The sequence below is a fragment of the Hippopotamus amphibius genome, chromosome 3 (assembly GCF_030028045.1).
Source record: "Hippopotamus amphibius kiboko isolate mHipAmp2 chromosome 3, mHipAmp2.hap2, whole genome shotgun sequence".
Taxonomy (NCBI): Eukaryota; Metazoa; Chordata; class Mammalia; order Artiodactyla; family Hippopotamidae; genus Hippopotamus; species Hippopotamus amphibius.
In genome coordinates, this window is record NC_080188.1 from 169,668,806 (window position 1) to 169,694,840 (window position 26,035).

The 26,035-nt window shown below is 55.0% G+C and overlaps 1 protein-coding gene and 1 long non-coding RNA gene across 3 annotated transcripts in view; one reads left to right on the forward strand and one right to left on the reverse strand.

Annotated features, from left to right (window-relative positions):
- Positions 1-927: 927 nt before the first annotated feature.
- Positions 928-26,035, reverse strand: part of KIAA1614 (KIAA1614 ortholog) — a 39,514-nt gene continuing 14,406 nt past the window's right edge. For both annotated transcript variants that reach the window (XM_057727857.1, XM_057727856.1), the window contains exons 4-10: positions 25,360-25,503; positions 16,393-17,900; positions 14,409-14,565; positions 12,068-12,329; positions 7,981-8,108; positions 7,116-7,300; positions 928-2,123 (exon numbers count right to left, since the gene is read on the reverse strand). In XM_057727857.1, the coding sequence (XP_057583840.1) occupies positions 1,930-2,123; positions 7,116-7,300; positions 7,981-8,108; positions 12,068-12,329; positions 14,409-14,565; positions 16,393-17,900; positions 25,360-25,503 (2,578 nt within the window). In that variant the 3' untranslated portion in view covers positions 928-1,929. The remainder of the gene's footprint in view (positions 2,124-7,115; positions 7,301-7,980; positions 8,109-12,067; positions 12,330-14,408; positions 14,566-16,392; positions 17,901-25,359; positions 25,504-26,035) is intronic.
- LOC130849181 (uncharacterized) lies at positions 7,345-11,263 on the forward strand. The gene is made up of 3 exons (XR_009052697.1): positions 7,345-7,581; positions 8,019-8,134; positions 10,190-11,263. It is a non-coding gene; the product is annotated as an uncharacterized LOC130849181 (long non-coding RNA).

Here is a 26,035-nt window from a genome sequence, read left to right on the forward strand (position 1 = left end):
CCCAGCTGCTGCTGGAATCCTCTTCAGACAGAGAAAACAGAGGTGCCTGTTGCCCCCAGAAGCATTTCTCAACATAAATTTCCCCAAGGTTTTACGACCACAAGGCCACGAGTTGGGGTAGAGGAGCCGCCAGGCTTTCCCCACTCCTGTGAGTTTCTACTAATGGGAACATTTCTATGCTTTGGGGGCCCCAGGCTGGTCTCTGAGGTGTCCTCGCACCCTCTTCACACCCTGAAGGCCCAAGCACTTGTTCCACTGGTCCCTCTGCTCACCTGCTAGAGCCTCCCCAATCCTCCTTCGCCCTGACGCCAGGCTGGCCCACCCCCATCCTGAAGTGCTGGGGGGGCTCTGGGAGCCGCGCTTCCCCCCTAGCCTTCAGGGCCAGCAAAGAGAGGTCATAACTGGCTCCTGCTGATCAGGCTCTAGGAGGGGAGAACACTCACGGCACACCTGCTGTACAGGATTGCCGGACCCCTTCCCCCATCATCTTTCTCTCAGGCCACGTCTCCTTCAGTGGTCTTGCCTGCTGAGAGCTGCAGCAACACTCACTTTAACCTGAATCTGCTGTGTTTTTACCACAGCCTGCACCCAGCCAGTTCTAAAGCAGCCCTGGGCTGCCCACTCCGCCCCTCCGCAGCCCTGTTGCTCCTCTCCCAGGCCCCTTAGCTCCATTCTGTCTCCTGCTCCTAAATCCACCTCGCCCAGGACTCCTCTCCCAGCCAAAGGATGATCTCTGGAGGCGTGTGCCTCAACCCTGGCGTCACTCCTACCCCAGGGGTCTCCCCAGCCCTCCCCCCTGGCGTGCCAACACTGCCCACTGCTGTGCCTGTATCCTCCCTCCCCCTCTCCCGCCCCAGGCCCTGCCAGGCTGGTGAAGGTCAAGTGAGCACCCAGCCCAGAATTTAGCAACTCAGAGTAGAAGTTTCAGCTTTGTTTTTAATAATTTAAGAGTAACACACAGCCAGCTACTCCCAGGGAGTCCCAACACTTTGGGCAGTAGAAGTGCCCAGGCAGGACAGCCCATCCCCCTGCTCATGCCCTGCCATCTCCCTGCCAGCGGCCCACCCACAGCTGCCCTCAGGGAGTCTGGGCAGAGAGCTTGTGGCTGGGGACAGCCTGGCACCAGCGGCAGCCCATGTCCAAGGTCACAGGAGAAGGAAGACAGAGGTACTCAGGGCCAGGCTGCGGTAGGGGGCAGGGTTCGTCTGGCCAGTCCCACTGGCCACAGCTGCACTTCCCTGAAATTGGTCTTGGTTTCATTTTGTTCCTTCAACCTTATATATCACAAAGATTTCCCAGAAATTCTTAACATTCTGACTACCAGATAACATCTCCCAGATGTTCTCACACCAGACCACATGTGCTGATTTTCGGTTTGGAATATATGGTCAATGGCTGTAAGGCTGTTACTCCAGGACACTTTGTCCATTTCTGGAAAAAGAGCAAAGGTGTTGAATGGGAGCTGGGAAAAATAAGACTGAAAAAGGCGGGCCCAAGGCCAATATGGCCAAGTATTTTCTTTGGCTCTAGAGTGGGAGGGGCCGGGGGAGCCCTTGACCGTGTGGGATGGGACTTGGGGGTAAGGCGATGCTCAGGGACCAACCGAAGGACCCACTGAATCTCTCTCCTCCCCCTGGCAACAAAGGTGCAGGAAGATGTTGACACCACCTCAGGCCTGGTCAAGGCTGCACACCCATATCCTTTCCCCAGTTCTGCATAAATTAACATCCTTTAACAAAATACACAAACAGGCTCCTTCCCTCTGCAGGGGTGGTCAATCACAGAAGCCCTGCCAAGGCGCAAGGGGCTACGTGCCGCTGGGTTCATTTTCAGTAGACAAAGCAGCTTCGTGTAGTGCACTCCCAGCCACCCCCTGGGGCGGATCAAGGTTTCCAAGGGGGTGACAGTGAGGGCAAAGGCACCTCTGGGTCACCGTGGGACGGGCCTCTGCCTCAGCACACGGACTGACAAGCTCTCCGCGTGGGTCAGGAGCTCCCTAATGTGAGCCAAGCCCAGCCCTGCAACCTTGGCCCCGTTCACTTCGAGGATCTCATCCCCTACCCCCAGCAGCCCCGAGTACAGCTTGGCCGTGCTCTCATCAGCCATCTCCTGCACGTAGAGCCCTGCAAAGGAAAACAGGGGAATTAACACATGAAGTCCAAATCAAAGACAACACAGCTCTGTGGAATGCCGGCCAGGTGGATGCTGTTTGGGGTGGAGGGGAGGCAGGTGCTCATACGCGGTAGGTGCTTCATGCGTGTCTGCACACACACACACACACACACACACACTGACTCATTATTCCACTTCACAACTACAACTGGCTTTATAAATAGGTACGGTATGCCTGCCTCCGTGGTATAACTGCATTTCTCTGTCTCCCCTTTTTAAATGCTCCTAATACGAATGATGCGTTAAGCTTTTATTATTCATGTATACCCCAGTGTGGCTGAGCTAATCTTATCTTTTTCTGGGATAAGCTTTGATTGTAAAATAGGAAGGAAAATACCTACTACGTGCCTGGCACTGTGCTGGGTGGGATTCACAAATAAGACCCAGCTGCGGCCCTCGGGGAGCTGGTCTTTGGAGTAGCGATTACAGCCAAGGACAAACCAAACCTGGTTTGCTTCACAGGATTGTCTGGGACCAGCCCTGGCTTTATTCTTTCTCGGATATGCTTCCTTACTTAGGATTCAGAGGCACCTGGGCAAAAGCCCAGGAAGCATAGAAATTCTAGCCCTGTATTTAAAGCCATGGTAGCTCACTTTTCTCTTCTTCACACACACCCTCTTCCCGCACTGCTCCCTCCCCCCTCCCCCACCCAGAGGCCCCGCCTGGGTGGGACCATTCCCTGGGCTTTTAAGGTAGGGTGAGCCTGGGAAGAAGCTGTTTCTCCTTCCCCTGGGTTCAATTTGAGGAACTCACATCAGTGGAGCAGGCTCTGGGGGCCTCGGGCTGGCTGGGCTGGGCTGGGTTCCCTGGCCTCCCCTGGCCACACAGTGTAGGACAGTCCAGCTGAGGGAAGCCCTCTTGCCTCAATTTCTGCTGAAAATCTTTCAAACTCTCCCCTTCAGCTGCCTCTACCTGAGAGAGTAAGGGAGCACAGGCTCTTCAAGGGAGAAAGCTGTGTGCCCCCCACCCAGACACGCTGAGTGGGCACGAGTAGGCACAGCACAGGCCCATCTGTGGGAGGACTGCAGGGTGGGGACCCTGTGCGGCGACAGCCCCTGCAGGACTCACTGGGGCAGGTTAGCGTCGCCTTAAGCACCCTCGCCGCTCCCCAGCCTAGGCTCGGCTGGCTGATTAGAAACATTCAGTAGCTGCCCACGCCTGACTCCCTACCTCCTCTTCCTAAAGTCAGCTTCCTTAGAAGACACCCAAAAGAGCATCTCGTCTGGTTCCCCAGTCTCTGGGTGGAAGCCTTTTAAGATGTCTTAGACGAGTGGGAAGTCATCTCTCCAGTCCACCCAGCCCCGCAGGAGCTTCTGGACAACAGAAGCCCCAACAGAAGTCAAGCTCTGTAGAGCCCACCCTCTGAAATTCTGGTTTGAAAGGGCATTGACATCTCCTCTAAGGCACATGAAGGTTTGCAACTCTGGGTTTAGCAAATCCAATCTGTTGACACATTCCTTCTCCCTGGTCTGAGTTATGGAACTGCCTCTTGGTGCTTCTTGGCAGAGCTGAGACCTTCCTGCAAGGCCGGCTCTCTCCTGTCAAAGTCTGTTTGCCACCTTGGCTGCACAAAGCTTTTCTCTCAGCCTTTGCCTGAACCTTTTCCTCTTCTTTCTGGGTTCTTTAACAGCTTGCCTGCCCTGTCTGTGTTGGTGGCATGGGGAGAGGCCGGCACAGAGGGCAGGGGTGGAGCCTGCCGAAATGGTTGCTGTGCAGCAGAACGTGCCAGTGGGGAGTGATGAGAAAACCCAACAGAATGCAGCTGGAGGACCAGACACTGCTGTCATGCCTGCTGTTTTGGGGAGACTCTGGGGTAGGTTTCACAACTGAAAGTCACGACACAAATATGACAGAGAGACTGCTATTGTAGGCATTTATTGTCTGCTGGAAATGGCCTTTGTTAAGGAAGTATGATTTCTGTGCTGTAGTCAATGAGAAGCAGAAGGCGAAGCCTGCTGTTCTCACATGCTTGTACAGAATCAGATATGATAGCCAGCAAGTAACACCAGCATCTTGATGTTTAGTGAGGAATGCAAACCAGCCCCAGCTCACGGCCCCTCTGAGGCCCAGGAGAAGTGACCCTTGGCTGCTGGAGCATGGCCTGTGGCAAGGAGGCACCAGCACCAGCCGCGTTCCATGTGTGAGGGGATCTCTGTATGACACCCAACAGCCAGCTGCAGCAGCAGGAGCAGGGCACCACCTGGGCAGGACAGGGAAGAGCTCACACCAACCCAGGGGAGGGACACCCTGGGGAACGGGCCAGGGAAGAGCCCAAGAAGCTCCTGGTCATTACAGACCCCTGCCCATCAGCATTCCGTGACAGGTGATGGGGGAGGGAGTCCTATTGCTCGCAAAGGGGCCTAAAGGGACGTTGGCGGAGGATGGGGGCACATAGTAGAATGCCCGGCTGGGTGTGATCTCACACTGAGATGCAGATCATGTCTGCCCCCAACTGGAGTTCTACTCCCCAAATACACATTCTTTTTCTGAAGAGGGAAGGGACGAAATGTGCCAGGTACTTTCCTATACACCTCACTGAATCCTCCTTATGACTCTTCCAGGTAGGGATCATTAGCTTCATTTTACAGATTAGGGACCTGAGGCTCAGAGCAGGTAAGTGACCTGCTCAAGGTCACACAGCCAGCAGAGGTGCCGGAGTACAAACCATGCTCTGCGTCTACCTATGCCTGCACACTGCCTTTCTGGGAGGGCCTGTCTCTCTCACTGAAGGAGAGAGGAAACTGGAGGCAAGGGCAGAGTGGCGAACAGCCTGTGGAGTGCTTTGCGATGGTCAACATATGCTCACAATCGCCACCTCCCTGGGAGGACAGACAGGTACTCTCCTGAGGGCCAGAGTGCGGAGAAACTCATCCTCCCTTCCTCTCACACTCATGTAAAATCCACAAGCAAATAGTCACAACTACCTTCAGGTCGACCAGAACCCGGCCACTTCCACGGCCATCCCAGTCTAAGACACCACCACCATGTCTTTCCCGGACTATTAAAACAGCCTTAAAACTGTTCTCCCTGGTTCCACCTTCATCCCGCTAGGGTCTGTTTTCAACACAGCAGCCAGTGAGCCTGTTGAAAGTGTTAAATCAGAGCACATCTGTCCCTGCTCCAAGCCCCTGGTGGCTCCTGTCTCACTGGCAAGAAAGACAGCCCCTTCTGAGCTCAGCTCCGTCTCTCCTATTTCTGGGCTCGGCTGCCTCCCCACCTTTCTGCCCTCAGCTCAGTCTCTCCCCCTTACCCTTCTCTGTCCAGCTTGACCTCTTTGCAGGTCCTCCCACAGGACAAACTCATTCCCAGCCCTCAGGGCCTCCCACTGGCTGTTCCCTCTGCCTGGAATGCGCTTCTCCAGACACCACAAGGCGCCACCCTCACTCCACTCCAGTGTCTGTCTGCTCAGGGGTCTCTTCTCAGAAAAGCTCCCCTGCTGGTATTCCCATACTCGCTGCCCTTGGGCCTCATCCTGCTTTATTTGTGTTTGTTTCTTAGTACTCTTCGCCATCTGACATACATATAACACATTATATATATATATTTGTAGATATATTTGTAGATACAGTCTAGCCCCTTCGCAAGAATGTATACTCCCGAGGATGGGGATTTTGTCTGTTCCACTTACTGCTCTATCCCCAGTATCTAAAACACCTAGTAGGTGCTCAGCGTATATTGTTGAAAAATGAATGATGGAACATAGTCCAGAACTCGCTGTGGTCTGTGACTCTGACAGCAGGCGGATTTCTGCCAGCTAAACAATCTGACCGAGGAGATCAAAGCAGAGGACTAAACCTCTGCAGCACAGCCCAGCCAGGGCAGCTTTTAGCGTGTCTTTCTGTGTCTGTCTCTCCCTTTCTTCCTCCTCTCTCTCCTCTCCTGCCCACTCCTGCATGTCTGTCTTCCTTCCCTACTCATCTTGTCTGAGAAATATCTTTCAAGGTCCCTCACCCTGTGATGGATTCTGGCCCACAGACCTTGGTAAATGCCTGGGCAAGTCATTTTGCTCTGAAAGATTCACGGGGTAGGACTGAGAACTGGGCAGAGTGCAGAAGGGTGTTCAGAGCCCCTCCTTGATCCTGCCAGTGCTGTATCAAGACCTAGCAGGCTGCCCAGCCAGCGGCCTGGAGCCAGGATTCATGTGAACATCCCCAGCAGGACCAGCCCTGAGGGAGGGGCCTGGATGCACAGACAGGCAGGCATGGTCCACGTGCCCAGACACACTCTGCAGCCAGAGGAGGGGAACCAGTTAAACACACCAGCCACATCAAAGGGATCCAGAGAACCAGCCCGCACAACCTCCCTCTGGCTCTCCAGTGAAAAGATGGCGTCAAGATTCTGATTTCGGGCTTCCCTGGTGGCACACTGGTTAAGAATCTGCCTGCCAACGCAGAGGACATGGGTTCGATCCCTAGGCCGGGAAGATCCGACGAGCTGTGGAACAACTAAGCCCGTGTGCCACAACTACTGAACCTGAGCACTAGAGCCTGCGAGCCACAACTACTGAGCCCACCAGCTGCAACTACTGAAGCCCGCATGCCTAGAGCCTGTGCTCCGCAACAAAAGTCACCGCAGTAAGAAACCCGTGCACCACAACGAAGAGTAGCCCCCGCTCGCCACAACTAGTGAAAGCCTGTGCACAGCAACAAAGACCCAACACAGCCACATATATAAACAAACAAATAAATAAATAAAATAAATAAATCTTAGAAAAAAACAGATTCTGATTTCAAGACGGACAGAGGGACAGTGGAGCAAGCCGGCCATCTCTACCCGCTCGAGGGGAGAATGCCAGTCCTTTCCCCGAGAAGCTCTCTGAGTTCGGAGCTTGCTGCTCAGCCAAAGACCGGAAACGGAAACGAGCACGGCCAGAGGGGCGCCGCCGCAGCGGTCCGCCAAGGCCCCAGGGCTGTGGAGCCAGAGCCGCGGGGCGGGAGGCCTACCTGAGTCCCGGCGTCCGTTGCCCGAGGCCACGCGGAAGCCGAACGTGCCCTGCGGCGGGCGCTGGAGCTGCAGCTGGCTCGTGCCGTCCGCGAACACCTCCACCACGCGGCCCACGGCGCGAGCCCGGCCCGGGGCGCTCACGTCCTCCACGCTGAGGGCGCGCCTTGGCGGCGCCTTGGCGGGCCTGTGAGGGGCCGGAGGCGGGTCAGCGCAGAGAGGGAGGCAGAGAGGGCCGGCGCCGGGGCCAGCCCGCCCCTGCCGGAGGGACGCCGGGGGCCGCTCGCCGGCGCCGGGCCTGCCCGCTTCCCACGGCCGTCAGCACCAGAAGTCCCTTCCCCCCTGGGCAGTGGTTTTTTTTATCTTTTTCGGTGCAGAGATCTCTCTGAGAATCTGGCGAAAGCTATAATTTTACATAAAATTTCCAGGAGTTAATGGACCCCCTGACGTTCCTCCCTGGAGTCGCAGGTAAGAGCAGCCGGCCTAGCGGGTCTCATCAGAGGGTGGATTTCTCTAGGCAGGGTCACAGGGCCAGGGCCTCTTTGGGGGCCCTGTCTCTGGATCTTTAGTCAGATCTCTAGCTGGACTAAGGAGGTTCTCCGAACATTCTGATTTCAAGATGTCATTAGGTGGTAGAGGGACGGAGGAATCGAACCTTTCAACTCTACCCCTTCCAGAAACCCCACTCCTTCTCAGACCTCGGTTGTACAGGACAAGGGCACTGAGGTGCGGGCTCCAAGACCCCCTGAGGCACCTGAGGCCCAGTTTGTCAGCCTCACTTTCTCTTTTAAATGGCCCCCCCCCCAACCCCCACCCTCCGGCCATGCTGCTAAGGGTTTACCCTCCAAACCACTTGCCCACGCTTACCTGTCAGCTGCATTGTGATCCCCTGGCTCCCCTACCAGGTAGAGGCTGGACCGGTCCACCTTGCCACTCAGCAGAGAATGGAGGTTCTGAAAGGAGGCAGCTTTCCGATGTTGGCGAGAAGGTGACACCTGGTGGGAAGGGCCCAATATTGCAGGTGAGAAAAGCCACCGGGCAAGGGAATGACAGAGAAGGGACCCCAACCATGAAATTGAGGGCCTGCTAAGAAAGTAATGGTATAAGCTTTTGTCATTATTTCAAAATGCTTAACAGGAATAAACATAACTTAAGGAGATGGGCCTATGTAGGTGTTCTGAAGCTTCAAATAAAAAAGAATTTTGGCTGAAATAACAACTGAATACAATAATGCAATTATCTCATTGATTAAGAAAAAAGGTGAAATCAAATTCATTACAGAATAGCAAACAATTTTGGAGTTGAAATCTTAAGTGTTTGTGATTCTTTTGTATCCCTTTTATGATCACTGACGTTAAAATTTTTATCAAGTATGCACCTTAAAACATTGTGCAGGACTTCCCAGGTGGCTCAGTGGTTAAGAATCTGCTTGTCAGTGCAGGGGACATGGGTTCAATCCCTGGGCTAGGAAGATTCCACATGCTGCGGAGCAACTAAGCCTGTGTGCCACAACTGCTGAGCCCGTGTGCTACAACTACTGAAGCCTGTGTGCCTAGAGCCCGTACTCTGCAACAAGAGAAGCCACCGCACTGAGAAGCCCATGCACCACAACGAAGAGTAGCCCCCACTCTCCACAACTAGAGAAACCCTGTGTGCATCAACAAAGACCCAGCGCAGCCAAAAATAAAATAAATTTATTAAAACAAACAAACATTGTGCATAAAAAGACAGACAAAAGTCCCTCAAAGAGTTCACATTATGATGCGGGTCGGGTGAGCATGGACAGGTTAAAAGCCCTAAATGCATGTTGTAAGTGTGAGGCTAGAAGCACAGATGATGACATGCAGGGAAGCAGAGAGACTCAGCTCAGGAGACTCCGGGGCACTGGAGGAGTAGATGCCTGGGGGGGGCCTGAAGCATGAGCTCTCCAGGTGAAAACGGAAGTGGGGTGCTCCTGGCAGAAGAAACAGTGGATGCAGACAGGGAGAGACAGGAGAAAGCATGGATGTTCTGGAACATACCCATGCCTGGGTGGCTGGGCTGCGGAGGTGATGGGAGACAGGCTGGAGCCCAGGGCCAGACCTGGAAGGACCTCGTGTGACCTGCTGAGGAGCCACTGAGTGATGTTAATCAGAAGAGTTACAAGGTCAGATCTGTGTTCTAGAAACTGACCCGATAAGGAGGCTAGTCTGAGGGTGGAGGTGGGAGGCAGGGAGAGGCCAAATTTAAACAAATACCGCACACATTACTTATCACATTGGGAATCCGTGCTCTCAGGAAGGTGTGTTATCAAGAGGCTTAAGAGGGGGGGCCTGACCTTGCCTCAGAGTTCCAGAGTGCTTCCTGAGAAAAGTCATGTTCAACTCAGAGCAGAAAGACAAGCAGGGGTTCCCTAGGGAAACAGGGGAGGGGACAAAGGAGGAGCCTTCCAGATGCAGGTACAAAGGTCGAAAAGCCACATCTAGAGGATGTGGGAGCAGCCCACATGGTGGGGCTGCCCACTGCCCACTCAGGAGGGCAAAAGGGAAACCAAACCAGTGCAGCAGCCGTCCACCCTCTCACCACACACACCTGGCCGCATAACAGTCTAACAGGAAGGGGTTCACCCTGCAGTATGTCATGAATATACCAGGGTGAGATGGAGTCTTCTTTTACATTTTTTTTCAGTTCTTGAACAATTCTTTCTGCTGCTCAGTCCTCTTGGCGCTTGCTCCCACCCTTTCTTGGCCAGTTTACTTCCTAACTTTGCCTACTCGGCTTACATTGCCCATAACCCCTCTCTTACGTGAACAGGCTGTCATTTCCCTTGGGTTTATAGAGATGGAAGCTCTGATGGCCATACAGCCACGCACCCCGGCTCAGACACACCAGCGACAAATCTAACTTCATGAGATGAACAACGTATTCTCAGAACACAATGTCACTCTGGGTTTTTGTCCCCAGCTCGAGATCTCTTTGCTTCTGTTTCTCTGTTTCTTTGTCTTCCATTCATTCATCCAACAAATATTTATACTGTACGGGGTGCAAGACAGCCAATGAAATTTTCATGCAGCCTGTGTTCTCTTTCCTACTTCAGCCTGAAAAATGAAAGGCTCCAATGCCCCAGACCTCAACTGCCTGCTTCGTTCTGCCCAGGAGAGGGGCCAGGGAAGAGAAGAACGGACATGACATCTGGAAACACTGGGAAAACTGAAACAGTGCTTTCATAGACATAGCTGAGAGTTAGGCGCTGTTGCTGGCTCGCTGCTGGTTTATCCTCTAGCACGTGGGAGGGGGAGTTTAGCAGCCTGCCTGAATTCCTTCACTCATTCACTCACTGTGTATTGAGTGTATCTACTGTGCTCATTACCATACTAAATATGTGGAATATAAAGAACAAGCAGTGCTCCCACAGAGAATCACATTCCACTGAGGGGAGACAGACGAAAATTAAAATACCATGTACAAGTTCCATGAAGAAGGGAAGCACAGGATGAGAAGGGAAGACAGAGCAGAGGTGCCCAGCTCAGCCCAAGGAAGGATTGGCAGCAGCTTCTTGGAGGAGGCAGTGCCTTAACTGTTGGTGAATCAGCAGACATTAGCAGGTAGAGAGGTGGGAAGAATACTTCAGGTGAAGGTTCAAAGTCAAACTGTGTGGCCTCATTACAGAACTCCAAGGTCAAGGATAACTGGGGTTGAGCGTTAGGAGAGTGATGAGATGAAACCAGTCAGATCATAGGAACCCTTTGGCAAATGTCGAGTGACCCGAGCTTTGTCCTGGGGGTGATAAGGGACCAATGGTGGATGTTCAAAAAGGGGTTGGCAAGGCCAGATCTGCACATCAGAAGGACCACTCTGGGGCTTCCCTGGTGGCGCAGTGGTTAAGAATCTGCCTGCCAATGCAGGGGACACGGGTTTGAGCCCTGGGCTGGGAAGATCCCACATGCCGCAGAGCAAGTAAGCCTCTGCACCACAACTACTGAGCCTGGCTCTAGAGCCCACGAGCCACAACTATTGAGCCCACATGCCACAACTACTGAAGCCCACGTACCTAGAGCTCATGCTCCACAACAAGAGAAGCCACTGCAATAAGCCCACGCACTGCAAGGAAGAGTAGCCCCTGCTCGCTGCAACTAGAGGAAGTCCTCGTGCATCAACGAAGACCCAACACAGCCAATAAAAAATAAATTAATTAAATAAATAAATTTTTTTTTCAGTCTTCCCCACAGACTTTTTTTTAAAAAATTTTTTTAAAGCTCTTTATTGGAATATAATTGCGTTACACTGTTGTGCCAGTTTTTGAGGTACACCAAAGTGAATCAGCTGTATTTATACATATATTCCCATATCCCCTCCCTCCTGTGTCTCCCTCCCACCCTCCCTATCCTGGCCTTCAAGTCATCACCCATCATCGAGTTTATCTCCCTATGGTATGCAGCAACTTCCCACTAGCTATCTATTTTACATTTGGTAGTGTATATATGTCAGTGCTACTCTCTCACTTCGTCCCAGCTTCCCCTTTGCCCCCACCCCCCACCCCGTGAGAAGGACCACTCTGGAAGCCACATGGAAAAAGACGGGGCAGGGATGCCAGTCAGGAGGCCGTTGAGGTAATCCATGTGTGAAGTGATTTGTGCTAGACTAACAGAGTGCCTGTGGCCATGGAGAAGGTTCCAGAATGATCAGGCAGTCGACGCCAGGACTTGGCAGAGGTGGCAGAATGAGGGCAGGGGTCTAGGATGAGCCCAGGCTGGGGCAGTGGGGTGGAAGGACAGAAGCTTGGGTGCCGCCCACTCCCCCATGTCCAGGGAATCCATGTCTCATGGATGGACTGTGGGGATGTCAGTAGCTTTCCTTTCTCCACCTGGGGCTCCTTGGGCAGCATCCTCAGCACTTCTCCTTCCACCTTTCATTTCAATGGTGGCTACACCCCCACTGGCCTCACAGATCCCTTGGCTGGGCCCTTGGGACTCACCGGATGCAGGGATTGTAAAGACGGGGTTCTCTTCACTTTGGGGGCACTGGTGGGTGAAGCCGGGCCCGGAGCAGGGGGCTGCAGCTGCTCCACACTGTAGCTGCGGGACTTGCCCAACTTGGGCCGCGTGCCCTGACTCGTCAGGGCCAAGAAGAACTTTTTCAGCCCCAGGGTGGAGGCGATGCTGCCGCTGCTTTTCTTGCTCTTGTCAGAAGAGGCAGCTGAGGGTGGGCTGGGTCCCACACCGGCCTCCGGCGATGCTCTGCAATGCAAAGGTGGACGTGCAGTGGGTGGGAGAGGGCTGGGGGAGGCAAGGGCAGAGGGCACCTTAAGGTCCTGTGGGCCCCAGATGGGCCAGCACCGATGCCTCATGGGGAAAGTGACAGCCAGGCTGCAGAAAGAACGGCCAAGTGGACTTCTGTAGGATACTCTGCTTGGGTAGTCTTTAGGGAGAAGCTCTGACGAGACCCTCAGTGTCGGACTTCCCTGGTGGTGCAGTGGTTAAAGATCCGCCTGCCAATGCAGGGGACTCGGGTTCGATCCCTGCTCCAGGAAGATCCCACATGCTGCGGAACAACTAAGCCTGTGTGCCACGACTACTGAGCGTGTGCTCTAGAACCTGTGAGCCACAACTGTTGAGCCCTTGAGCCACAACTACTGAAGCCCTCATGCCTAGAGCCCCTGTTCCACAACAAGAGAAGCCACTGCAGTGAGACGCCCACACACCGCAGTGAAGAGTAGCCCCTGCTCCACAGCTAGAGAAAGCCTGAGTGCAGCAATGAAGACCCAACACAGCAGAAAAAATAAATTAGAAAAAAGAAAAAGAAAGCAGGATGCTCCCACCCCCCTGCTTGTTGGAAAAAAAAAAGACCCTCAGTGCCACACTCAACTGTGGGTTCACCCAATCTCCCACCCATCCAGTATTTCTTCAGGACTTCTCTAGGCCTCTTGTCAGCACTGGGCATGTGGCAAATAACCAGGCAATGTAATAAACGTGACAGACGGGATCCTTCCTCTCAGGAGCTTACAAACACACCAGTAAACAAAGGAGAAAACCCACCAGCAACCGATGAGCAGGGTGAAGCAGAGAGTGACAGGGTGGCCAGGCAGGGCCTCACCGAGAAGATGACACTTAAACTCAGGGCTGAATGTCAGGAAGGAGCGAGTCCTGCGGAGCCCGGAGGTGAGAATTCCAGGGCGAGGGAACAGCTGAGACCACAGCTCTGGGCAGAAAGAGGCTCGGTGTGTGGTGGGTTCAAGGGCATAATGGGGCCAGGTCCATAAGACTTTGACATAATGAGCAAGGCAGGGAAGAGGGACGAGATGAGGTCAGACAGGTGAGCAAGGCCGAATTACGAATTACGTTGAGTGCTCTAAGTCAAGGGAAGGGGTTTGAATTGTATTCCAAGTGAGGAAAAACCATCGAAGGGGCTTCAGCAGGAGAAATGACACAATTAAGGTTTTAAAAAGATACCTCAGAGTACTGTGTGGAGAAGGAACTGCTGGGGCAAGAGGGAAGGCAGAGAGCATGTAGGGACTATTAGATTTGTACGGAAGAAGGAATGCTCTGAGACCAGGAGAAGTGCCATCCAGGTGGCTGCAGGGGCCGAAGAGGACTTGCCAGCAGGTGACGGTGAGAGAGCAGGGGGAGGGGAAGCCGAGATGATGCCCGAGTCTGGGAGTGAGCTCTGCGTGGATGGTAGTGTGCTGTGTGCTCGCGGGGAGGAGAACCCGGGGAAGCAGCTTTTGTCGAGAATGACCAAGAGTTCCACTAAGCCTTTCAGGCATCCTAGTGGAGATGCTGGGGGAACTGGATGCACGAACCTGGAGTTCTGGGGAGCACACGGGGCTGGAGATGGAGATCTGGCTTCAGTGGCACGTGAAGCCTTGGGCTACACATCACCAGGAATGGTGTGTAGTGGAGAAGAGAAGGCCCAGCCAGAGGACCAGCTCACCAAGGGTCCCAGAGCAAGGACTCAGACCCTCAGTGCTGGAGGAGAGGATGGAAATGTGAGCGCCGGGCTGTTTCCCAGCCCAGAGTCAGGAGCAAGTCCTCTCAGACAGAGAGCCCATCCTGGGAGCACCTCGAGGGCTGGGATTGTCTGCGCAGCTGTGCCCAGCACAGCGCCTGGAGCCTGAGGCCGTTCAGTGACAGCTGGGCGAGTGGATAAGCACGTACACTAGGCTGAACAGGGTTGGGAAAGGAGTGCCGGGTGCCATGCTTGCACCTAGTCTAGAAGCCCTCCGAGGATTGGGGAGTAGTGAGCTTATCATGCTGCCACTCCAGGGGGTCTCCCAATCCTCCACCTCATGCATCAGGGCTCTTGCTCCTGTCACTCACCGGGATGACACATGCCTTACAGAACTCGGCTCTGTCCTCTGCAGGCCTCCCTCTGGTTCCTGGCTGGGCTCTGGCTCCTCTGAGGCCGGGGAGAAGGTGATGCCCACGGAGCTGATGCTGCCAACAGCTGCTGAGGCGAGACCGCCCTGGAGTCCTCCTGCAACAACCACAGCATCCCTCCTGCGTCACTGATCTGCCCCTTGGGTCATGGAGTGGGGCCGGGGGGGACACATTCCCAATGACAGAGGCAAGAGAGCTAGCAGAAGACAGAGAAGCGGGAGCCCCATGAGAGCAGTGGAGGCAGTGGTGAGCCACACACGAAGAGGGAGGGGTCTTGTTTCGTGCTGAGCCCCATCACCCCCAGCACAGCACTTGGTACACAGCAGATGAGAAATAAACGTCTGTGAAATGAAGGGCTGCTCGTGATAAGTCATGTCCCTCCTATATCAAGAGATAGTTGGAGATAGGGCATGGGGTGGATTTTGTGTTCCTGGGACAAAAACCACAATCTTGTTGGCTGTGAGGTCTAATAGCTAAATGATAGCCACCATTTTTGGAGCATCTGTGATATGCTAGACAATGAGGTAAATGCTCTACAGAGATTATTTCATGGGTTCCTAGGAGACGGATTCTATTATTCTTCTCAGGTTATAGAGGAGGAGACTGGAGCCCAGACAGGTTACTTGAGGAGCCCAGGACCTGCTGGCTAATGAGAGGAGGAGCCTCACCTGGCCCTCCACTCCAGGCCTCGAGCAGGTGAAGGCCAGGCTGCCCAGAAACGTCCGCAGCGCTCAGAATAGATGCCCCGCAGGAAGTGGGGCGGGGCAGCCAGCTGCCAGCCTAGAGCCCACCCGAGGGAAGAAAACCACACCCCAGCACAGGGCAGGGGGAGCTCAGGGTGGGGCCTGCTTCTGCAAGGTTCATGTGAGCGAGGGAGGGAGAGGGAATGTGTTCCCTCCCCGAGTGCCCCGGGCGGGGATGGGCGCTCAGCAAACATCCTCAGTTAGGTCAGTGTGGCCTGCACCTCTCTGCCCTCTCCTCCTCCACGCTGTTTCCAAGCCTTGGTTTCCTCCCAAGCCATCACAGCCCCAGGGCTGCCAGAGCCGTGGGCACGTCAAGGCAAGGCTGTGTGGCAGACCTGTTATCTCTGCCTAAGACTGAGTGGCCGAGTTGCTCACCTCAGATCACCACATCGGGGACAGAGCTAAGGGCCGCCGACGCTCAGGATTTGTCCACCATGTGAGGACCCCTTCCAAGGGCAGAGTGATACCCTCCATCCTTCAGCAGCCTTGCCTGCTTAAAGCTACCAGCCTGCCCAGCAGGCTCGGGGGTCTAGGACGGCTCAGGCGCCAGAGAACAACCCCAGAACTCTTTGTAGGAGCTCTGCCCCCTGGTCATGCGTCATCCGGGCAGCAGGTCTGCCTGGCCACACGAGGTCTCAAGGGCTGGACTCCTGCTGAATTAATTCACGTACGCAGTGCCCACAGGGCCCAGGATGGTGCCTGGCCTGTAACGGGTGCTCAGTCAATACTGAATGAATGAGTGAATGAATGAAATGACGATGTTGAAGGAGAAGGACCTTAGCCGTGTGATTACTTGGCATTTGCTGCCTCTAAGTAAATCCTCAAGCTGCTGCTTCTTCCTGCTCTGTGGGCAGTAAAATTCCCTTGAAGCCCAGGCCTCCAGCAGCCACAGAGCTCGGAGCTCCTGTACACACCTCAGGGTTCCCACCACTGCCTGCCCCAGGGGGAGTTGGCTAATCCGCCTCCAGGCTGATGCGGAATCCTGTACCAGCCCACAGACCCCGCCAGCTTCCCCAACATTTGCCACAGCTCTGGGGGCTCCTCAGGGCTGCTAGGAGTGGTGCGTAGCTATGTCATCTATTAAGATGAATAGTAAGTGAAGACTCGGAGTGCCTGGTGGGCCACAGACCCAGCCTGCGGTCTCTGGTCCAGGACCGCCCTAGCCCGGAGGAATCCCTTACCATCTCTGCGGTCCTCCAGGGGCGCTGTGGGCTTCTGGCTGTAGGCGCCCTTCGCCCCACTGCCCGTGAGAATGGCTTCTGCGCAGGGCTCCTGCGGCCCCCGGGGCGTGCTGTTGTTGCAGTTGTTGGTGGACAAGGCCCGCACTGGGTGCCTGACGTGGGGGCTGCAGGGCTGGGGCTGTGCTGGGGTGAGCTCACAGGTCCTGGGAACTACACTTCTGGAAGGAGGCAGGGGGCTGTCCACAGGCTCTCCCTGGTCACCTGGCCTGTGAAGTCCAGCCAGTGCTGCTTTCCTGTGAGATACAGGGGAGGTGGTTTTCTTTGAGGAGGGAGGGGTGGGCACCCAGCCTTCAGGGGAGAGGGAAGCAGTTGGCTGCTGGGCCTGGTGGGGGGCAGACGGCTCTGCGCGGCTCTGTTTCAAGGAGTCCGTTCCCAGAGACTCGTGGCTTTCTGTAACCTGGGCTTGTCTGCTTGGCCCCGAGAACCCGAGCTTCATGGAAGGGGCCATGGCATAGGCTGGTTGGGAAGCCACTGGCTGAGCCCAGTCGTTCTGCAGCCCTGGTCCAGGCTGCCACTGGGACCCCAGGGAAGCCCTCTTAGAGTGCTGGACAGGAGGCTCAGAAAAAGCATCTCCTCTGGGGAGCAGAGTCCCCTCCGGCGTCTGTCCCGTGCCTTCTGTCACCTCATCCGACACCTCCACAGGCTCCAGCCCAGGCAGGTGGTGCGGGGCCTGCGGGCTCGGGAGCGGCTCCATTTCAGCCCTGCGGAGCCACCTGTGGCCTCCCCGAGGCCTGGAGGCCCGCAGACGGGGGCTGCTGGCGCGGGCCCTGCTGGGCTGGGAGGTCCCGGCCTCTTCACTGTCGGTCCTGCAGCTGTCGGAGGTGTCCGTGCTGTCCAGGGCTGAGTCCGCCTCCTCGGGGCGCGCCGGGTCCCCGATGTGCGTCTCCCGGATCCACTCGGTGTGGAGCCCGGGCTCCGCAGGGAAGAGCCGCAGGGGGCCGCCCAGGCCTGGAGAGCTGAGCGGCCGCACCTCCAGCCCGCAGGCGGTTTCGCGCTCCCGGAGGACCCTCTGGCCGGGGGCGATGCAGTGGCCGCAGGCTCGGCACCTCCTCTCCCTGCCCGGAGCGGGCGGCGGCGCGGGGAGGCCCCGGGGCTCCGGCCCGCCCAGCAGCTGGTGGAGAGCGCCCGCGCCCGCGTCCCGGCGTCGGCAGGCCCCGTGGATGTAGTCGGCGAGGTCGGGCTTGGAGCGCAGGGGGCCCTGGGCCGCCGGCTGCAGCGCGGTGCTCCGCACCTGGCGCTGCCGCTGCTGCAGCCGCTCCAGGTAGCGGGACTCGGCGTCGCGGGCTGACTCGTCTTCAAAGCGGACATGCGACGGGGAGGCGCCCCGCTTGGGCCACTGCCCGCTGCTGGACTCCCCGCTGGAGGAGTCGCTCGTGTTCCCGTTCTGGAGGTTGTCTCCGCCGGCAAAGGTCACCCTCGGGTCCAGCGCAGGACTTCTCCGCCCATCTCTGATCGGGAGGCAGGAGGAGAGAGGTCACGGGCAGAAGGGGAGCAAAGTATAGACGCCTCCCTGGGCACCCACCAACCTTACCCCTCCACCCTGGGGTGCAGTCTCCCACACTGCTCAGGGGAACTACAGCCCAAAGTTGCTCCCACTCGGGTTCCTTCGGAGTCGGGCAGCAAAGCAGAGTAGCTTACTGGCCCATCCAGACCGTGAACACAGTGCTAAACAAAATGAAAATGACCTTCTTTCCTTTTGGCTTCCCCTCTGTTGCCTGGCTTAGCCTGAGTTACGATGAAATACTATTAAACTCAGGATTGCACACAAGGATGATACCAAAGTCTGTGTGGTGTGTGTGTCTGTGTGTGTGTGTGTGTCTTTGTGTATGTATCGGTGAGTGTGTGTCTGTGTGTCTGTGTTTGTGTGTGTGTCTGTGTGTGTGTGTCGGTATGTGTGTCTGTGTGCGTGTGTTGGTGTGTGTGGGTCTGTGTGTGTGTGAATGTGTGTGTGGTGTGTGTCTGTGTGTGTGTGAATGTGAGTGTGTGTGTATGAATGTGTGTGTGTCTGTGTGTGTTTAGAAGAAGTGGTGAGCCTGGCCATTACAAGCATCTGGCGGATTGTGGTGAATTGCGGCAATACTGTATTTGTTATAAAGGTTTAACAGGAAGAGCGTATTTTAAGTCTCCATGGAGACTGTGTGAGAGCTGCAGCCAGTGTTTCTAACTGACTCTCAAAAGTGTCCTCTCAGGGTTCCTTATCATCTTGCTTGGAAACAATTTAGACAGCGTGGCACTGGTGTTTCTCCTCGGTCTCTCCATCTTGTCTCTTCCAACACCTGCTCCTGTACTTGCCCCTCCCCAGCCCCTCCCACTCTCATCCTGAAGAGCTGTGATGACAATTACTGTGCTAGGAAGAGTCCTCACAGTCTGTCATCAACCCTTGCTCTGGCAGACGCTGTGGCTGGTGGTCAAGTCCTGCTCAGCTCAGAAAACACCTGCGCAAATCTCACACCGGGACCCCTGGAGCCAGGTAACCTGGGTTTCAGACTCAGGATATGTAAATAGACCCTAAGTAAGGGCCATACTCCTCCCTTCCTTTAATAGCAGCACCTCCCCACCAGTCTTTTGTGGAGTGGCTGGGATTCACATCATTTCTGCCATTTATCACTTCTTTATCACTCACACTGGACCCCTGCAGTGGCCTCTTACTCGTTGATCCTCCTGGAGCACAGCTTCATCGCATCATCTCTCCAGGAGGCACAGGATCAAATTCACAGTCTTTGGGGTAAAAATACAGGCCCTCCACATTCCTCTCTGCCTTTCTCTCCAGCTCTGTCCCCCACCACTCGCTTGTAAGGCCTCCGGGCCTCTCACCCCATCTACCTCATGCATCCCTCCTACCACTGTTTCCTGGAATCTTTCTTCTTAACCCGCCTGCATGTGATTCCTAGTCATTAACCCTTACCCGTGTACAGACACCATGTGTGATGGTTAATTTTATGTGTCAGCCTGGCTGGGCCATGGTGCTCAGGTACTTGATCAAACGTTATTCTTGATTTTTGTGAAGATTTTTTTTTTGGATAAGATTAACATTTAAACTGGTGGACTTCAAATAAAGCTGAACACCCTCCACGGTGTGGTGGGCCTCGTCCCATCAGTTGAAGGTCTTAATAGAACAAACTCTGATCTCCCCTGAGCAAGAAGGAATTCTGCCAGCTGACTGCCTTTGGATTTGAGGTGCAACTCTTGCCTGGGTCTCACACCTGAGAGCCTACCCTACAGACTTTGGACTTAACAAGCCTCCGTGATACCGTGAGCTAATTTTTTAAAATAACATTTTCTCTCTATATAAACACACACTGTATTGATTCTTTCTCTGGAGAACCCCAACTAATACATCTTGATGATGTCTCCTCCTCTGAACCCATGCCACTCATTTGTCATCAGAGACTCAGAAGATGTCAGGGCTGGAAGGGACTGCCATGACCACGTGACCCCTCCTCATTTCTACAGGGGAGAGGCCACACAAGACTAGTTCCTGGACTGACTGGTGCCTGAACAGCTGGGAAAGGCAAGTTGCAGGAATTTTTCTCCCTCATAGAACCACAAAAATAGAACTAGATATTGACCATGCTAATGGTCAAGTTCTGTCTGGAGACAGGGGCCTGGATTTTAGAGACCTGCTACTTCTTTCTAATTACCAAGAAGAGTGCCCGTGTAGACAGTCACCTCTGCCGGCACTCTGCATGTGTTATGTTACTACTTTTGGTCCTCAAAATGCCTACAAAGCCTTCCCTGACTATACCCGATGCCTAGCACAATTTGTTCAAGCTTGTCTTGACCCTCCAACAACTTACTATAAATGAAATATATGTGAGTGATTGGTTGATTCACTTATCCTTCCTCTAATTGGATGCTTCAGTGATTCTGGAGGAAGGATGCCAACACTCTCAAAAAGGCTGCCTTCACACGAGTTCCTTCTTCACCACATTTACAGCTACCCAACAGAAAGACAGACGTGGTATGCAATTAAAAGGAAAGGAGTTCAGATAACAGCAGGAAGAAACCATCCATGCTTAACAATTCCTGTTGAAACATGCCAACCAGTGCAGAAAGGGGCCACTGAACTGGTTGGCTTCTCTAACTGTACATGGCATTGACTGGACTGGACAGTATGTCCTTCCAGGCTGTGCTTTCTGTATGGATAAATGACCTTGCCTGTCTGACTCAGGTGAACATGTGTTCACCTGGGCCCTGAGGGTGTCACTGGCCATTCCCGATCATCCCCTCCCTGGGTGCCTCAACAGCAAAGCCTCTGACCAGTCTCACAGCCCTGATGGCTTGAAATGGTCTGGACCGCAGATGGCATGGAGCATGATGTATACAGGCTACCCTTGGGGGTCACGGGGTGGACCGAGAGGTCAGATTGTCCAAGACCGAGTCCCTGCAAAGCTCCGCGGGAACCAGCTACAGCTGAGAGCTTAAGGCACGCACTCTCACCTGTGCCACGTCAGATCACTGCAACCTCAGATCCTGGACCCCAGGCCTCCGGTCACACCAGGAGAGAAGCCGATGCTCACCCACCCGTGAATGGTGAGCTGGCGGAATAAAGCTAGAGCCAAGGTCCTGCTGTGCCATGCTGCATTGTACCCTAGCTCCCAATTCACACCAAGGAGCGGGGTGAGTACTTCTTAAGTCGGGCAGCTTAAAGGTGCCACGGTGCAAGCGCCGAGGGCCTCCCTGGGGCCTGACACCAGGCGTTCACTGGGTGTTGACACAGCCCTGGGATGCAGTGGGCAGGGGGGGGCCTGCACGCCGGCCGCCACTCCTGACTCCAGCATTCTCCCACAAGCGTGGCTGCTCAAGGAAGATTTTCTTTTAAAGAGCTACTGCTAAGCAAGTGGATCTGCCTGCTTTGAGATCTGAACAGATTCTATGTTTGAAGGGGCTGCTCTGAGGAATATTAAAGCATTGTCACTCATCCTATTTTTCTGGAACCCATATGCAGACAGGGCCATCTTATCCATTAGGCACAATAGCCACGGTACCTGGAGGCCACGATTCTTCCAGGGCCCGTGAATGTTTTAGTTTCTTTTAAAGTCAAAAGAGAATAAATAAATACACTTGTAAATCAAAGAAAACATTCCAGATAGAATATTAATATATTCACCTTTAAGCCAGCACGGCCATAAAACACAATTTTAAACTTTGTTTATGGAGGAAGGAGCCCAGGAAGGCAAGAGTGCCTGGGGCCCGCGAAAGTCATCCCGTGGGCCTGCACGTGGAGCGGGATTTGGGCTGAGCTGTAACGCTCCTGAGTAGGATCGCCCCTGCTGAGGAGGGTGCCACGCCTGTCTGCTTGTCTCAGCACGGCTGGGGACGTCCCTCCGAGCCCCCTGCTGGCGACAGTTCTCTTTAAGTGACTGTGAAGCCCTGGAGCCCGGACCCCTTGCCTCCGAGGAGCCCACCTGCACCTGCATCTCTTGAACCTGTCAGGACCTGAGAAGGGGCTGTGACAGAAGCACCCTGGTGGGCTCACTGTCCACGCGGGGGTCCTAGGTCAGCTCTCCAGAGCATTCTTGCCCAGGAAAGGAAGCCTCTAGCCAGAGAGGTGGCATCACCTCACCCGCCGGAAACAAGAGGAGCCCCACTGAACAGAAGCTCTGCCCCTGCTGCACAGGCAACAGGCCTGGCCGGCCAGGCCCACCCAGTGCAGCAAAGGCCCACTGCGAGATTCAGTACACCGGCTCAGACACAGCCACCCCAACCAGCCCCAGAGGGCACCCTGCTCTGCTGACAGGATGTGGGCGATACTTTCTGAGGAGGAAAACAATAAAGCTCAGCTTTAGAGGCAGTACATTCCTAATCTAATAAGGCGGTCAGGTCCTGTCAGCCACAGCAGCGACCTTAGCTTTTGCATTCAAGCTGGAGAACTGAGCTATCCTGGAATTCATGCCAAAGGTAGAAATAACACTTTTGTTCAACCCGGTTACTGAATCCCTGAGGCCTCCACCAGCAGGGCTGGGACCAGCGCATAAAGGTGTGGTGAGGATTTTGGAGACAAGTGCAGAGCGAATAAGGCACTTCGGCAGCAAGCAAACACCACACCTGCCAAGATTCTCAAGAGGAGACACATCAGATGCCTCAACACGCTCTCGGAGAGGATTCTGTCTGCTCAGACTCTGGGGTCGAACTGCCTCCACGGGAAGGCCCCTTTCTACAACAATGCTGTCCTAACTGCACAAGCTCTGTGCAGTCCTACACGGCCACTACCTGACACAGGACAACAGCATTGACAGTGTCGCCCTCCCAGGCCCTGCCTCTTCCTGGCGCGCTCTGCCCTCCTGGCATTAGGAACACCAACTTAGGTGTGCCTGTCCCCAAAGAGCGAGAGCTTGTGCTTCCCAGAGCTCTGCAGTTCTACACGGATTTGCTTCCAGAAAATGCGCTGCACCTTACTACCTCTTCACCTCCTGGAAAAGCCTGACTGTTCAGGACTGCCCCAGCCACCCCCAGCTAGACCCGAGATAAAGAAGACCTTCTGGAGACGGCTCTGCCTGCCCCACTCTTCCATCATCTGTCATCAGGCTGCTCCTTGGCAGGAGTGATGCCTCTGGGCTTGGGGGCTGGAGGAGGGGCTCCTGCATCTAATGAGGCCCCGGGCCTGCGTGGCATCTCCACGTGAGCTCAGCATGGCTCTCCAGGGTGATTTGACAAGCGTAACCTTTAGAAGCATCTGCAGCAAGCCATCTGGCATTGATTTTTCAGCTCTACCCTCTGAGGATTCACCAGTGCTGCCAAGTCAAAGTAATTCTTTTCTGGACACAGCAGCTGTTAAAGTGGGTCACCTTGCATTTCAATAGCATTTCTACTGCCGGGGAACAGCCTGGTGAAAGGGAATCTACTTTAAGGTTACTGAGTGGGGTTGTCATGAGCTGCCAACATGATTTAGGGAAGAGGAAGTGTCCAAAGTACATTTATACCATCCAGTCTGTTTTGCAGATATGCTTGCCTGTTTTGAAGCTCCCCAACTCAACCTAAGTACTAGAGAAAGTGGAACAGGAGGGTTCCATGGAAATCTAAGGCTCTGGGCCTCATGTACATGCAGAGAATAGTTAGGAAGCTTCAAAGGAGCCACTCCCATTCCTAACTAGTGCTGTCCAGCCAGAGGGAGACAAGGTACAAAATGTGGAGATAAAAGGGTAGCCTGTTTGGTACCTCTCACCAGGAATTAGGGTCTCCTGAGCCCCTCTCCTAGGGGTCACAGTGACACTGAACACAGAGGCAGACTGCAGCCCTCTGCTCCTGCTGGAGTCACCTCAATGGTGCCGGGAAGGTCCCCAGCCTTTAATGAGTGGGCTCAGCATCCCCGTCAAAGAGCATGTGGTCCAGTTCCGCTGAGAATCCTCACTCCCTCTAGTGCCCACTGTGCCGAAGAAGCCACAGGCCTTGTCAGCCACAGATGGTCCTGCTGGGGCCTGGGGCAATTTGGCACGGGCTGGCAGCCTCATCGCAGGCCGGGTGCACCAGCAAACTCCACGTGTAAGTGATCCCGTGCACGGAACAAGCACAATGACGGGGATGGGATGGGATGGCACGCAAGGAGCAGCCATGTATGTGGAGTGCTGGTCTGAACGTCCTTGAACTTGTTCTCTCATTTCTTCATCCCTGAAAAGCTCATCTTCCCTCATGGCTCCAGCATCATGAAATCAGGGTAATGACCAAATCCGCAGTTCTGACGTCTCTTCTCCCCTACAGCTCCTGTATCCAACTTCTTGATGAGCGTCTCCAGTGGGTGTTCTGTGGGCAACCCCTCCAACACCTGGTCCTGCACCTAGGCTTCACCTCCCGGCTAAGGCACTACCAAACCTCCAGACACCAAGTCAGAGCCCTGGGCTCCATCCTGGATGCCTCCCCGCCTCATGCTCCCCTCATCCACTTGATTAAATGACTAACAGTTGGAGGTAACACCCGTATAGTACTCACTATACGCCGGGTGCTGTTCGAACCTCCTTATGTATATTAACTCACATGACCCTCACAACAACCCTGTAAGACAGGCGCTGGTATCACCCCCATTTTGCCGATGAGGAAACAGAGGCGCAGAGCTTCCCTAAGAGCACACACAGCTAGTAAGTGGCAGAGCCAGAATTCAGTGGTCTGGTTCCAGGGTCTTAACCGCTTCTCTGCTGCCTCATCAAGCCCGCTTGCTCTGGCTCCTGGCAATCTCTCAACTCCCCGCCGTCCCCCCATCACCGCTCACCAGGACCACGGTGCAGCCGCCTCACTGCCCCCTAGTGCCCCAGATCCAACCCATCCCTGCCGCCAGAACAACGTTCCTGAAACGCAAATGTGACGGTGCTACCCACCTGCTTCAGATCCTTCGGTGGCTGCTCCCTATTACGGGAGGTATCCAAATTGTTCAGCAGGCCTGGAGGCCTCCGTGACTGGCCTCCGCTGAGCTTTCTGGCCTTCCCGCCATGCACCCCAGCATGTCCTCTGGCTCCAGCCTGGCCGAACTCCTAAGCACGGTGCTTCTGCCCCGCGTCTGCCCTGGGATGCTCACCCTGGCCTCCTTCATCTGCCCAGTGAACATCTACATCTCCTTCAAGCCCCAACTTAGAAGCCACCTCCTATCCAGCCTCCCCTGTCCTTTCCAGGCGGAGGTACAGTAGGTTTCCTGCCCTGCACACACGTCTTTCCTCTCCTACACCACGGTCCACAAAACCATACTGATCCGTTTGCCCATCTTTCTCCCCGGAGACTGTGACCTCTGTCCCCAGGGAGCTCGGACTGTGTCCCATGCATAACACGAGCAGGCCCTCAGTGAAGGTGTGCTGACTGACTAACAGAAGGAAAACCTCACACACAGACAGGAGGGAGGAGTGAGCAGTGGCATTTTGGCCGGATCCCATCTCTTCTCCTGCCACAGCCCTCCCAGGCCAGCCTGGCCCGGGCCCCACTCACCGGCTGCTCTGGGCAAGGGTGGGCATGATATCGTGGCTGGCACGGATGGGCCGGGTCCTGGCCTTCATGCGGGCTCGCTGCAGCAGATGCTTGGCTTCCTCATGCCTGGGGCTCAGCACAGGCTCCGGCTTGGGACCAAAGTTCCTGCAGGGCGGCACACGGGCCAGAGCGGGCGGGGGGGGGATTAGAAGAAAATAACACGGATTAGGAAGGCTTTAACAGGGTCGAGCATGGCTGTGCCAGAAACAGCCCCGCATGTGCAGCCTTCCTTGTCCCCACAAGGAGGGCACCGAGCCTGGGGCCTGGGGCCTGGCCCTGAGCGACTCTGGATGGGACCGGGGAGCTGGCCCACCTTGGACAACGGCTCAGAGATGGGAGGCAGAGACCCCAGGAGGATCTAGAAAAGGGTAGGGGAGTCTCCAGATTATTCTATTGTTCCTTCCCTGGGCAGAGAGCGAGAGTTATCTGGGAGGAGGGGGAGAAGAGGGCCCAGGCTTGTCGGGCTGGGCCTGTGCCCAGCCAGATGGTCTTTACACGCGTCACCTCCTTCTCTCCTTCTGTCTCTCTCTGCACCCACACACACCCACTCAAGCTCACACTGCACCGTCCTGAGCTCCCACCGCAGACACAGGGAATCAGGGCTCTGCCCAAAACTGCTCTGCTCCTCTGAGGGAAT